The sequence below is a fragment of the Bos grunniens genome, chromosome 14 (genome assembly GCF_055505025.1).
Source record: "Bos grunniens cultivar Pamir isolate PY7600 chromosome 14, Bosgru_T2T1.0, whole genome shotgun sequence".
In the NCBI taxonomy this organism is placed as follows: domain Eukaryota; kingdom Metazoa; phylum Chordata; class Mammalia; order Artiodactyla; family Bovidae; genus Bos; species Bos grunniens.
The window spans coordinates 82,979,923-82,993,505 of NC_141178.1; the positions used below are offsets into that span (position 1 = coordinate 82,979,923).

The window sequence follows — 13,583 nt, forward strand, 5'->3', positions numbered from 1 at the left end:
TAGGCCGATCACTGCTAGCCCCTAACCCAGACGGTGCCGGCGTTGGGGCGGTGGGAGAGGACGCAAGGCTGCGCATCCCCGAAAGCCCGCAGGCTCTGGACGGAGGAGTAGCAGCAGGGCCAAAGAATATTCTGAAAACGGAGGAGCTGCAGCTGCTCGATGCTTTCCTAGGGTAAAAACTGCATTTGTGAGAAGCAACTTCAACAGTTACTGTATTCGGGACACTATATAAAAATATACTTTAATAAATACATTAAAAAGACAAACACATTTCACGAGATTATTAATAGCAGGAGATAGCTTGGGGGCCACTGTTGTAGTTCAGGTAATAAGGACTCAGAAGTTTACTGACTGAAGCAACATCAAGTTGGAAGAATTAAGAGGATTCCTGCTTCATTGGCTAGGCAAGCTAAGGGAGGAAGTTAGGTACAAGGCCTGGTGTGATGGTTAGTGTCAACTGGTTATGTGTCAACTTGGCGAGGCTGTAGCATGCAGTGATTCACACACAAATCTAGATGCTGCCAGTGAAGATACTTCATAGACAGTAGCATCTTAGATCAGGTGACTTGAAGAAAACTAGACTTTCCTTGATAATGTGGCTCTCATTCATTCAGGAGGCTTCCCAGGTGGCATAGTGGTAAAGAATCCACCTGCCAATTTAGGAGGCACAGCTTTGATTCCTGAGTCGGGAAGATCCCCTAGAGTAGGAAATGGCAACCCACTCCAGTATTCTTGCATAGGAAATCTCACGGACAGAGGAGCCTGGTAGGCTACAGTCCAGGGGGTCGCAAAGAGCCGGACACAACTGAGTGAGCACATCCATTCAGTTGAGAAGCCTTAAGAGCAAAATTGAAGTTTCACTGAAGGAGAAGACATTCTACTTCAAGACTGGAGAGTTCCTGCCTAAGAGTTCTAGCCTGCCAGCCTGTCCTACAGACTTCAGACTTGCCAGCCCCACAATCATGTAAGTCAGTCCTTCAAAATACATCTATATCTACCTATCTATATATACATATATGTATTTGTTATATACATAGTTTGCATTTCTGTCTAGGGCACTGTAAGTATGGGGAATAGAGTTTTCATCAATGGAAGTATAGAGCTGGAATAAAAGCAACTGTAAACTAAATCCAGCAGCATAGTAAAAGGATTATACACATGACTAAGTGGGATTTATTTCTGCAATGCAAGGGATGGTTCAGTTAAAAAAAAAGAATCAAATACACCACATTCATAGAACAAAGAAAAAAATGATCTCAGCTGAGGCAGATAAAGCATTTGATAAGTCTAACACCCTTTCATGATAAGAACACTCAACAAACCAGGAACAGAAGAGAACTTCCTCAACTTAATCAAGGGCATTTATGAAAAATCCACAGCTAACATCACACTCCTTTAACATCCCCAAAGAAATCATTCCTGAATATTCATTGGAAGGACTGATGCTGAAACTCCAATACTTTGGCCACCTGATGCAAAGAACCGACTCATTGGAAAAGACCTTGATGCTGGGAAAGACTGAAGTCAGGAGGAGAAGGGGACGACAGAGGATGAGATGGTTGGATGGCATCACCAATTCGATGGACATAAGTTTGAGCAAGCTCTGGGAGATGGTGAAGTACAGGGAAGCCTGATGTGCTGCAGTCTGTGGGGTCACAAAGAATTGGACACAACTGAACGACTGAAGAACCATGTCATACTCAATGAATGAAAACTAAAAGCTTTCCCCTTAAAAGGTAAAAATTAAACAAGAATGTTCACTTTTGCCACTTCTGCTCAAAACTGTACTGGAAGTTCTGGCCTGAGTGACTGGGCAAGAAAAAGAAAAACAAGGCACCCAGACTGGCAGCACCACTGTGACTTCCTACAACGGATCCTGGGAAGTGCTGCAAACAGAAGGGGAGGCACTTTTACAGAAAGAAAGGGATGGACTCAGGATGGGCTGAAACAAGGTATGTTCATTACAATCCACCCCTTGACGACTCAATATCCACATCAGTACATTTTCTCAAAAAGCAGTTTCAAAGCTTCCATCCATCCATTCCAACATGTAATTATTACATAGCTCTGAAGCTGGTCCCTCCTCCCCCCAAAGGAACATCATCAGAGTCTCTTCATTAATGTGTCCTGTTTCATCCAGCGTTTCTGAGCCATGTCTTCTTGATCTCTGACAAGACTCCATCATATTTTTTGCATCTAATGAACCTAATTCGAATTTAACTATTGCTATCACACCCTAGGAAGAAAGAGGTAAAGGGAAAAGAAAGAAAATAAGCTTTAACATTTGACTCTAGGACTTCCCTGGCAGCCCAGTGGTTAAGACCCTGGACTTCCACTACAGGGGGCTCAGGGAACTAAGATCCTACACTCCCCGAGGCACAAATAAAGAAAATATGGTGACACATAAAGGAAATAAATATGGAAAGAGCTGCAGTCTTTGTTAATTAAAGTCTGGGGCAAGCTTATTTTTTTCCTGTTGGTGATCTTCTTTTTCCTGTTTGTGGTCCAGTCATTTCATGAAACTTCATGTTCTGTTTTTTCTTTCGCTCATGATCAGGTCTTTCAGTGTCAAGACCAGGCACTCCTTTAGTTCAGGAAGGTTTTCTTCTGCTACAGCTTTGAATCTAGATGGTCTGGGTGAAACGCTGTGGGTTAACACCCAAATCCCCCTTTTTCATTGTCCGTTTACCAGGTTCCTTTGAGTCAAAATAAAACTTCTGGTTATATTTTTCTCTATTTTATTTTGGCTGCACTGCACATAATGTGGGATCTTAGTTCCCTGACCAGGGATCAAACCCATACCCCCTACAATGGAAGCCTGCAGTCTTAACCACTAGACTGTCATGGAAGTCCCATGTTTTACTTTATGTTTATATAGCTGTACATTTCCTCAAATGATCATGTATTGCTTCTGTAATTAAGTTATTTAATCTGCCTACAGGAAAATGGCTGAGCACGCTTAGTTTCACTAGACATGTGACACTCAGCCTCTAAACAGTGAAAGGAATGCCAAGAGTTCAGTGGATGGTCACAAAGGCACAGCCTTCCCCTGCCCGCCCCCTGATGCCTGGGCAGTGCTTGCCAACTAACCTCCCTATAGATATCCTGTGTTTCGTGACCACTGGCTTCTTTTATATCTGTTTTCTCTATTTCCACCATGTGTTTTAAGTGTTTAATGTTATTATTGTATAGAAAACATTCATACTATGCAAACATATTCTCTATGGAAGAACTGGCTGGAAAAAAGAACAGTCCAAGCGACATGCACGCTCTTAATGTTTCATATGGCCTGACTCAAGCAGAGCTGGCATGCAGGAAGGTGAAGCTGAGCCAGCAAATCCACAGGGCCAACAGCAAGGGCTGAGCTGCCCAAAATGGAACACTCACATCCTGCTCAACAAATCAGCATCTGAAAACAACCAGCCAGGACCAAACGATGACCAGAGTTACATGATCTTCTCCTGGTGTTCAGGGCTGCTGTGTGATGGAAGATTGATTATCCAAAAGTTCGGTAGCCCATCTGGATTTCAAAGGCGTTTAGAACCCACCTATGATGCAAATAAACCAAAGACCTACATTTTAAATTTCAGAAATAAAATCTGGATGCACCTGAAAATAGTAACTTTCAAAGCATCAATTTGTCCATAGACGTCTCACAGCTACACTGAATCCAGCAGGCTGCCAGGTCGTGGTGGCTAGGGCAGGCAGGCCTGGGCTACCCCTTGTTGTGGGAAGGACCTGAAATGTACACGTCGATCTCCGGTGGAGAAACAATCCAGTCCCTCATGCTGGTCTCGCTCTGCGCGGTGCCACGTGCTGAGGACATCCTTCTGGGGCCCTCCTTGCAGCAGCAGCCAGCCCTAAGCTCCCCCTGCCAGCGGCTACTTAGCTTACAGAGATCCACGCCGCCTGGCTGCACAGGTGCGATTTCTGATGAGTCCGAAAGCTGGACTTCCAGATGAAGCTCTTCCCGCACTTTGAGCACCGGAACGGCCTCTCTCGGGTGTGGATCCGCTGGTGCTGGGCGAGGAGAGTGCTGTAACTGAAGGGCTTCCCGCACCACTGGCACCCGAAAGGCTTCTCGCCGCTATGGACGCGCTGGTGGCGGTGCAGCGTGGAGAGACGTGTGAAGGCACGGCCGCACTGCCCGCAGGTGTGCGGCTTCTGGCCAGCGTGTGCGCTGCGGTGCTGTGCCAGGTGCGAGCGCTGGCTGAACGCGCGGCCGCACTCCCCGCACGCGTGCGGCTTCTCGCCGCTGTGCGTGGCCCGGTGTCTCACCAGACGCGAGAGGTATCGGAAGGTCTTGGCGCACGTTTCGCATGTGTGGGCTGCCTGCCCTTTAGCGTTTGTCTCGCGGCTACAGAAAAGCTCGGGTCCCCATTTACCCCCTTTCTGGGCCCCTTCTCCTTTGGAGATGGTCCAAAAGGTTCCATGTGATGGTCTCTCCTGGATAAGGAAGTTCTCCAGGCTCCCTAGCCTGCCCTCCTGCGGAGCGGCTTCTTTGCAGACTGCTTTTGGAGGCTCACCCCTGAAGAAGCTTCCAGATGCTCCTCCTGGAGGCTCTGCAGCTGGAGTCATTTTCACCCTTGCAGTCACATGTTTACACAAAGACCCCTGGGTGGAATCTGAAAGAGAAAGGGCCCACGTATTACCCTGTTTGAGAAGGTCCACCTGGGCCCCTACTCTGTGCCTGCAAGTATCAACCACCTGCTGGCCCTCTCCACGAGGTGTCTCACGGGTGAGTCCAGGCTCACTGGCTGTGCGCATGTGCCCACCTCCTTCATGGACCTTCCCCTCACATGTCCCAACTTTTTCTTGCCACCTTTTTCTAGTTGAAGTCTGTAGCTGACGCTACAAGCACCGTACACCAAGCCCCCGCCTCCCTGGGATTCCCGCCCTGCTGCAAGAGACAGCTCTGAGAGCTCCGCCTGCCAGCATCCTCTGGGGCAGGCATGCCTCTGTCTTAGCCGAGGTCTGCACTTCCAGACCAGGCTGCAGACAGGTACCGCCCCAGGGGCAGGGACCAAGGACAAGTGTCCCCCTCCCTCGCTCTGATGGACAATCCCAGATGCCTCCTGCAGCCTCTCAGTGGTCATGGTCCTGGAGCTGTGGTGCTCCACACGCTGGCAGTGGCAGCTCTGTACTGACTTTTCTCTCCTCTCTCTCTTCCTGCTTTCTCTTGCCTGCTTCCAGAAATTACTGCCTTCCAAATACATATCTATACCTGAAACTCTAAGGCTCTACACTCAGGAGACCCAAAGGACTGGAACTGACCCTCAGGAAGGGTTTCTGGGATGATGCCCTCGCTGCTCAGACGTCCACAGGCGTCCAGTGCGGGGATGAGGTGTCAGAGTTGGACTGCAGGACACCCAGTGGGTGTGCAGAGAGGTGAAGAACTGGGTGGTATGAGGAGCTCCCTATATTTGGTGTCAGAAGTGATGCTGTGAGAACAGACGTTCCTGTTTAAGGGTAGGTGGGCAGACACTTCCAGATCGTGCCAAGGTCACCAGGGGCCACTGCTACCGGTGGCCAGCAGCAGTTCTGGGAGGCGGGATGTCTGGCTTGACAGATGTTAAGTGTTCTGGATCTCAAACTTATGCCAAGGGCATTATTTGGAACCTGAGACCCACGATGCTGAGAACCAGCCCCAATTTTCACAACTTGAGCCAAGAGCCTCCCCCCAGCTCTGGCTGGTTTGGTTGGGTTTTCAGTTCCTTGTAACTGAGGGTTCTGATAACTCATCCTATGGGGCTGTTGGGGGAGAAAGTGAGGCACAATTTATTAAGCATCTGGCATGGTGCTGGACTCCCAGAAAATTGTCCTCAATCTTCAATGAAGGGGAAGGGCAACAATCACAGTCTTTACCCCTTCACCGCTAACTGGCTGCCTGTTTTCAATTGATGGGTGTCCATGTGCCTGGGTAAGGACACCAAGGGACAAGCCAACGAAAGTGCACTTTATGACTGTGTGACTGTCCTTCTATCCGGCTGTTCACAACACTGGCTGTGTATGGTGAGTGCAAATACTGAACAACCGGAGGCCTGTGGCTCCCCTCACTCACCCATGCCGGCATTTCCCGCAGTCTCTGCTTCCTGGGCCCCCAGCAGGTCTGAGCCCCAGGGCTCCCTTCCTTGCTCCAGTTGGGAGATGAGATCTGGCTTGGATTCTGGAACTCCTGCCCGAGAGGAGAGAGGAAATGGGTGAAGTGCTAGGGCATGCTTGGCTTCCCACTCCAGAGGCAGTCTGGGACTCGGGGGTTAGCTGGCCCTACCATGCAGGCTCTGAAACATGGAGTCTCCCCAGGAGGTTGAGGTGGGTGGGGAGCAGGGCAGGGATAAGGACTCAACAGAGGCCCGCCTCTGTGAGAGACGAGGACACCTCTAGTCTCCAGGCAGCCCCGGGGACGGGTCCAGAGACCCCACCTGTCACCTGGGAGCAGAATGTCCCACCTCTGGTCCCAGAGTCACAACCAGCCTGGCCCCTCCGAGATCCCACCTTAGCTCTGAGGGGGGCTGGGGGCGGGGAGGAGGGAAGGGCTGCGGCTGAATCACCTCACCCAGAGAGACCAGGTTCCTGTAAGTCTCCAGCATCACGTCTCTATACAGGGTCCTCTGCCCAGCGTCCAGACGCGCCCCTTCTTCCTGGGTGAAGTGCACAGCCACGTCCCCAAAAGTCAGGAGGCCCTGAAACAACACTGGTTCTGCCCATGGAGTCAGCACATCAGGATTCAAGGCAGAGGAGGCAGATGGCTCACCAGCAGGCATGTGGGACCCCTGGACTCCATCTCAAGGTACCCTGCTTGCCAGGGAACCCGTAATGACAACCGTCAACCCAACCTATCCATACCCCAACCTGCTCAGTACCGCCTTTCCTGATGAGTGTCCCGCAGCCTCCGGAACGCCCTGGGGAACAACGCGGAGGGGCAAGGGAAGCCCCTTTGAGGCCCCGTCCTGGAGAGGACCTGGGACTCAGGGTCCCAAGTGAAGCGGGCTCCGAGGAAAGATCTTCTGGGAGGCAAGGAGCCCAGGTTCCGGGGGCAGGAGCGCTCACCTGGGGCCAGGCGGCCGGGGGGCTGCCCGCCATGCCGGCTCCCCGTTCCCCCGCGGCGAGGGCAGCGGCGGCGGCAGGGCGGCCTGCACACAGGAGAGAAGGCTGGGGACGGCGGCGGGCCCGGGGCTCCGGACCCAGCCCCAGCCCTGCAGCGGCTCCAGCTCGCAGGCCGGCCGGGACAGGGGCCTCGCGAGGACGCAGAGGCTCTGCGTTAAGGTGAGCACCCGGGCGCGCTGGTCAACCATAATAGAGCAGGGTAGCTGGGTGGGCGTCGCACAGGCAGACGGGAGAAGCCGGCTCAAGCCCTGTCCCGCCCGCCTGCGGCGAGGCTATAGCTCCAGGTCCGCTCCGCACTCCGAAGCTCCCCGAAGCTCCCCGCTCGGCCCCGCCCCGCTTTGTCTCCACAGGCTCCGCCCCCTGCGTCCCTCTGCCCCGCCCCACGCCCCGCCTCCTCGGGCTCCGGCCCTGGGACACCTGCGACGCTTGCTGAACGCAGAGATCACGGGCTGTTGCCGCTGAAGTTCTAGTTCCGTGGGTCTGAATGTACTTCGGAGTCAACTTGAGTAAGCTTTCCTGGAGACTCTATGGAGAGCAGACTTTAGCACCCTCCCGTTCCTAGGACGGTCCGCACCTTCTCCACTGCCTGGCCGATGCCGGAGGGCCTGCTAGTCACACGCGCACGTCTGCCTCCCAGGATCTGGGCTTGGCGCTGGCACAACTCTGTCAAGAAAGAAGGGAGGGAGGGAGGAAAAGAAAAGAAAGAAAAAGTAAAAGAAAGAGGCACCTGGTCCGGATACCAGGAAGGTTTGTGGTTGTGACCAGTCGGTGTTGGAAAAGTCCTGCTTCCAGGTACAAGGAGGTTTGGAGCAGCGGACGTGCTGCTCAGGTGAGAGAAGACAGTTGACTGACTATATCCTTCGCAGGCAGTTGGTCCAGCATAAGGAAGCGCAGCTACTAGTAGCGAGGACGATCGTTACTCTTGATTCTTCTATGGCAATCACGCTGCAGGACGGGATAGATCCCACCCCAGATTTGATTGCAATGTGGACTTACGGTGCCACACACACACCAAGAAGGTAGCAAAACATTTACTACTTACATTAGGAGGCTTTTCTGGGGGCAGCAAGGCAGCCCGCTGAAAATGGCTTGAAAAAGCAGGCAAAGGAGACTGGATTGGGGTTTGATGGTGGTCAAAGGGTAAGCCAGGGTATTCCCACCTGTAGGCAGGGACTTGGAGGGAGCACCCGGGCCTTCTCATCCGCTTGTCCAGATGTGGGGCAAAGGGAAGAGTGAGAGGTTAGGCTTAAAAGCCTCAACACTGAAAGGAATGCAGACTGTCACATCTTCCTGCTGCAGGCTGTGGCTTCAGAGCTCCTCACACACCCCATAGCATTCACAGTGTTTGCACACTTTGCACTATCAAGTGATTCACATTCCTTTCAACCGTGTATATTTATCAATCTAGACATTGGTTGCCTGTACTGGTTTTTTATCATGGCAATTAGATGGACATTGAACCTCGAACTGCAAATATTTTATTTTTATAAGCATATGTAATGACAATTGTATTTTCAAAAAGTTAAATTTCAGCATTTCAGCTTTAAAATTCAAGAGCACCATAGATTGGTTAGAAAACCAGTCTATGGTGAAAATACTGAGAGAAGTGTTGTGTCTCTAAGAGTCCGGGGGCAGGGGGGAGGCATTGGCTATGCAGAGCCTTGAAATTTTTCTGGGGTGATGGTGACACTCCTTATCTATATACAGGGTTGAGTAACACAAGTGTCTGCATATGTCAAAGTCAAAATTCATACAAGGGTACATGTAAGACATGTATTTCACTGTCTAAGTTTTACCTAAAATATGTCTCCTGTAAACATTTTAAAGTCTAGTTGGTGATTTGCATGCTGAATTAGGAATGGACTGTACTAATATCTGTAACTTACTTTGAAATGCACCAAAAAATAAGATGAATGAGTAGACAGAATAGATACGCAGCTGAATAAATACATGATAAAGAAAGATAGCAAAACAGTAATTTGTTGTTGTTCAGTCACTAAATCACATCTAACTCTTGACCCCATAGACTGCAGCACGCCAGGCTTTTCTGTCCTTCACTGTCTCCTGGAGTTTGCTCGAACTCATGTCCACTGAGTCGTTGATGCCATCCAACCACCTCATCCTCTGTCTCCCCCTTCTCCTCCTGCCTTCAATCTTTCCCAGCATCAGGGTGTTTTCCAATGACTCAACTCTTATCATCAGGTGGCCAACATATTGGAGCTTCAGCTTCAACATCAGTTCTTCCAATGAATATTCAGGGAATAAACACATGATAAAGAAATATAGCAAAACAGTAATAGTAGAAACTAAATACTGTGTATATGAAGGCTCGCTGTACAATTTTTTTTCAAATGTATTTTTAAAAATAGTCATGATATTGGCATTTTTCATTTATCAAGTTTTATTTTACAACTTTATACTCATTAACTATAACTAATGTTTTGGTTTTTTAACTTCAGCTTTTTATTTTGAAATAATTTAAATTCACAGGAAGTTGCAAAATACTACAGAGAGGTCCCATGTTCTCTTCACTCAGTGTTTCCCAAAAAAATATCTTATGTTATCAAAACCAGGAAATGGATGATGGTATTAATTCATGTACAGACCTTACCTGATTTCATCAGTCTTGCATGCACTCTTTATTTTGGGAGTTAGTTCAGTCACTCAGTCATGTCCCACTCTTTGCAACCCCATGGACTGCAGCACAGCAGGCCTCCCTGTCCATCACCAACTCCCGGAGTTCACTCAAACTCATGTCCATTGAGTTGGTGATACCATCCAACCATCTCATCCTTTGTCGTCCCCTTCTCCTCCCGCCTTCAATCTTTCCCAGCATCAGGGTCTTTTCAAATGAATCAGTTCTTCTCACCAGGTGGCCAAAGAATTGCAGTTTCAGCTTCAGCATCAGTCCTTCCAATGAATATTCAGGACTGATTTCCTTTAGGATGGACTAGTTGGATCTCCTTACTGTCCAAGGGACTCTCAATCTTCTCCAACACCACAGTTCAAAAGCATCAATTCTTTGGCGCTCAGCTTTCTTTATAGCCCAATTCTCATATCCATACATGACCACTGGAAAAACCATAGCCTTGACTAGACAAACAATTTTTGGCAAAGTAATGTCTCTGCTTTTTAATATGCTGTCTAGGTTGGTCATAACTTTTCTTCCAAGGAGTAAGCATCTTTTAATTTCATGGCTGCAGTCACCATCTGCAGTGATTTTGGAGCCTCCCAAAATAAACTCTATCACTGTTTCCACTGTTTCCCCATCTATTTGCCATGAATTGATGGGACCAGATGCCATGATCTTAGTTTTCTGAATGTTGAACTTTAAGCCAACTTTTTCACTCTCCTCTTTCACTTTGATCAAGAGACTCTAGTTCTTTTTAGGTTTCTGCCATAAGGATGGTGTCATTTGTGTATCTGAGGTTATTGATATTTCTCCCCGCAATCTTGGGAGTAGGGGTATATTTTTTGAAATTCTGTAACACCTTCGGAGTCTTGTAACCACCACCACAATCAGGACACAGCATTGCTCCATGGTGACAAAGAAATGCCTGTGTGCTACTTCTGTATAGTCACATCACCCTAGGACTGTAACTCCTGGAGATCACCCTGGGTCTCTATCACTACGGTGTCATCACATTTTAAGATCGGCTTTACCATTCAGGACAATGCCCTGTAATTTCCCCATGTGGCACTAGAATTGAGTTCATTTTGGTTGCAGACTTTTCTCCCCCCATGAGGCTGGACCTGGGTTTGTTTGTTCATTCAACTGTTGAAGGACATTTGGCAGTTGTGAATAAAGCTGCTATAAATATTTATATGCAGACCTTACTGTGAACATACTTTTTTTTTTTTTTGTAGGATAGATACTCAGTAATGCAACTGCTGGGTCATGTGACAAGTTTATGTTTAACTTTGCAAGAAACTACCTAATTCTTTTCCAGAGTTCTTTTTTATATTCCCACCAGCACGGCAGGAGTGATGCACTCCTTTACCTGAATTTAGTGTTGTCACTATTTTTATTTAATTTTAGCCATTCTGAGAGATGCATTCTGATAGATATCCCATTATGAATTTAATTTGCATTTTCCCTTATCACTAAAGATGTTGAATATCTTTTCATGTGCTTTTTTTTTGTTATCTGTATATTGTTTTTTGTTGATGTTTCTGTTTAAATCTTTTATCCATGTTCTAATTAAAATTTTAATTTTCTTACGGTTTAGTGAATTCCTCATATATTCCAGATACAAATTCTTTGTCAGATATGTGATTTGCAGATATTTCCTCCCAGTCTGCAGCTTGTCATTTCATCCCTTTAACAGAATTTTTTGAAGACCACAAATCTGTGGGTTGCAGGGCAAATTGAGCAGTGGAGGCACTCAGGTATGAAAACAAGTAAAGTAACTAATGGGTCAAATCTTTCTTGCTTTTCTTCCTGTTCCAATCTATAACTCCAGGAATACTCAGGAACCAGTGCAGTACTTGCAATAGTAGCTGAGGAACATTTTGTAGTATTGATTCATACTTCTCTTGAATTTGTATGTATGTAAGTCTAGATGAAACATTCATTTGACTTAAGGAAATGACTGGGAAAAAAAACAACCTTACCATTTTAGGCATTGATTTTAAAAATTACCAAGGGCAAGTAGATACTACTGGCACTGACATGATTAGAGAAGTTAAAGTTGTGTAGGAGCCAGAATTTTGGCCAAAAATTTAGAAGCATTTTTTGTGTTTTGTATCACATTACTCGGAGACCTGACCTCAATTGTGATCACAAAGACATTCTCTGGAACAATTAAAAGATCATATGCAAGACTTTCTGGATCTACCCAAAGATGAAACATCTTGGGAAAACTTATCACATTTGACCTTGTAGCTGCCCTTGGACTTGTGATGGGGATGCTAAGCACTTTAAAGAAAGTAGATTAGGTTAGATTCTAGAAGAATCAGAAAGTGAAAGTGAAGTCGCTCAGTCATGTCCAACTCTTTGTAACCCCATGTAATGTAGCCTACCAGGATCCTCAGTCCATGGGATTTTCCAGGACTACTGGAGTGGGTTGCCATTTGCTTCCCCAGGGGATCTTCCTGACACAGGGATCGAACCCAGGTCTCCCACATTGTAGGCAGATGCTTTACCATCTGAGCTTCCAGGAAGAATCAGAAGAGTTAAGCAAAACAGAGCATGATTCTCAAATAGAGAGCAAATCTTGGTCCTAAGGAGAAAATGAAATCTGTCTGAACTTTGCACCACTAACAGGTGTTTGAGAGGGACTGTTGTTTATTGACAAAAGTTTAACAAAAACAATTCCAAGGTTAACTGTTTTACATTTTTTTAACAATTGATGAGCCAACACGGATATATTATTAAGAACTGAAATCTCCATCGAGTTGCTTTTGCACTTTTGCTAAAAGTCCACTGGATATATTGGTGTGGATCTGTGCCTGGTTCTTTATTCTGCTCCAGAGACCTAGGTATCTGTTCCCTCACCAATGCCACACTGTCATGATTACAGAAGCAGTATTATAGGTCTTAATATTAGGTGGTAGTCCTCCCATTTTATTCTTCAAGAATGCTTTAAGCTATTCTAGGGCATAGCCTGTACATATACACTTTAGAATAAGCTTATCTATGTCTACTAAAAATCTTTCTGGAATTTTGATAGGAATTGCATTAGACCTTTAGATTAACTTATGGAAAATTAACATTTCTACTATGTTGAGTCTTCCAATCCATGAACATATTTATTTAACTCTTCTTTGATCTCTTTCACCAGCATCTTTTAATTTGCAGCATACACATCTTGTCCATGTTTTGTTAAGAGACAATCCTCTCCGGCCTCCATAAAAGAACCCCCTCCCTCCTCCAAGAAGCTTTCCCTGTTGTGCAGAGGGGTGTGTGTGGAGGGAGCGGTGTGTTGGGGTGGGGGTGGGGGGAGACTGGTCAGCAGCAGTTCCTCAGGGCCCAGTGCCCCTCTTTGGCACGGCTTATTGTTGTAATGACTCCCTTGCTTGCTCCTGGCATCTTACTCCGCTTGTGAATGCTGCTGTTCCCAAACTCCAGTTGATGGTTAATTGGATGCCTGCTGTTCCACCCGGGAGGTGGGGTGGGGGGGGTGGGATAGATGGCATTTCCCACGACTGTCCCCAGAGGCCACCCTTGCGCCCACAGGACCAACAGCATAGCGGGGGCAGAAACGTGGCCCTAGAGGCGATCGGCCTGGCCACTCACTAGCTGTGTGACCTCAAGTGACCTGGCTTCTCCAGCTTTAGTCCCTGGGCTGTAAAAGAACTAAGTCAGAGGGCACTTCTCGTGGCTGAAGAGGGAAGGGAAGACGCGGCAAGTCTCGGGAATCGCTGCCCGCTGCGGGAAGCAGAAAGCCCTCGGCGGCCGCGCCACGCCAGACCTCGACTCTCAGAGGAGCGGCGCTCTGACCAAGCCCGAGGGTGGAGGGCGGGCGCACGCTCTG

General features: G+C 47.8%; 1 protein-coding gene across 5 annotated transcripts; it reads right to left on the reverse strand.

Annotated features, from left to right (window-relative positions):
• Window positions 1-215: 215 nt before the first annotated feature.
• Window positions 216-7,453, reverse strand: LOC147359816 (zinc finger protein 558-like). 5 transcript variants are annotated; one of them, XM_086337731.1, is made up of 4 exons: window positions 7,051-7,453; window positions 6,557-6,683; window positions 6,062-6,175; window positions 216-4,625 (listed from the first exon to the last, which is right to left on the reverse strand). In XM_086337731.1, the coding sequence occupies exons 1-4, from the start codon at window positions 7,081-7,083 to the stop codon at window positions 3,886-3,888; spliced, it is 1,014 nt and encodes a 337-aa protein (XP_086193857.1). In that variant the 5' UTR covers window positions 7,084-7,453; the 3' UTR covers window positions 216-3,885. The 5 variants fall into 5 exon arrangements, with proteins under 5 accessions (XP_086193857.1, XP_086193858.1, XP_086193856.1 ...); XM_086337732.1 differs by having other exon boundaries at window positions 6,557-6,700; window positions 7,051-7,437; XM_086337734.1 differs by having other exon boundaries at window positions 1,939-4,625; window positions 6,552-6,683; window positions 7,051-7,442.
• Between the last annotated feature and the right edge of the window lie 6,130 nt (window positions 7,454-13,583).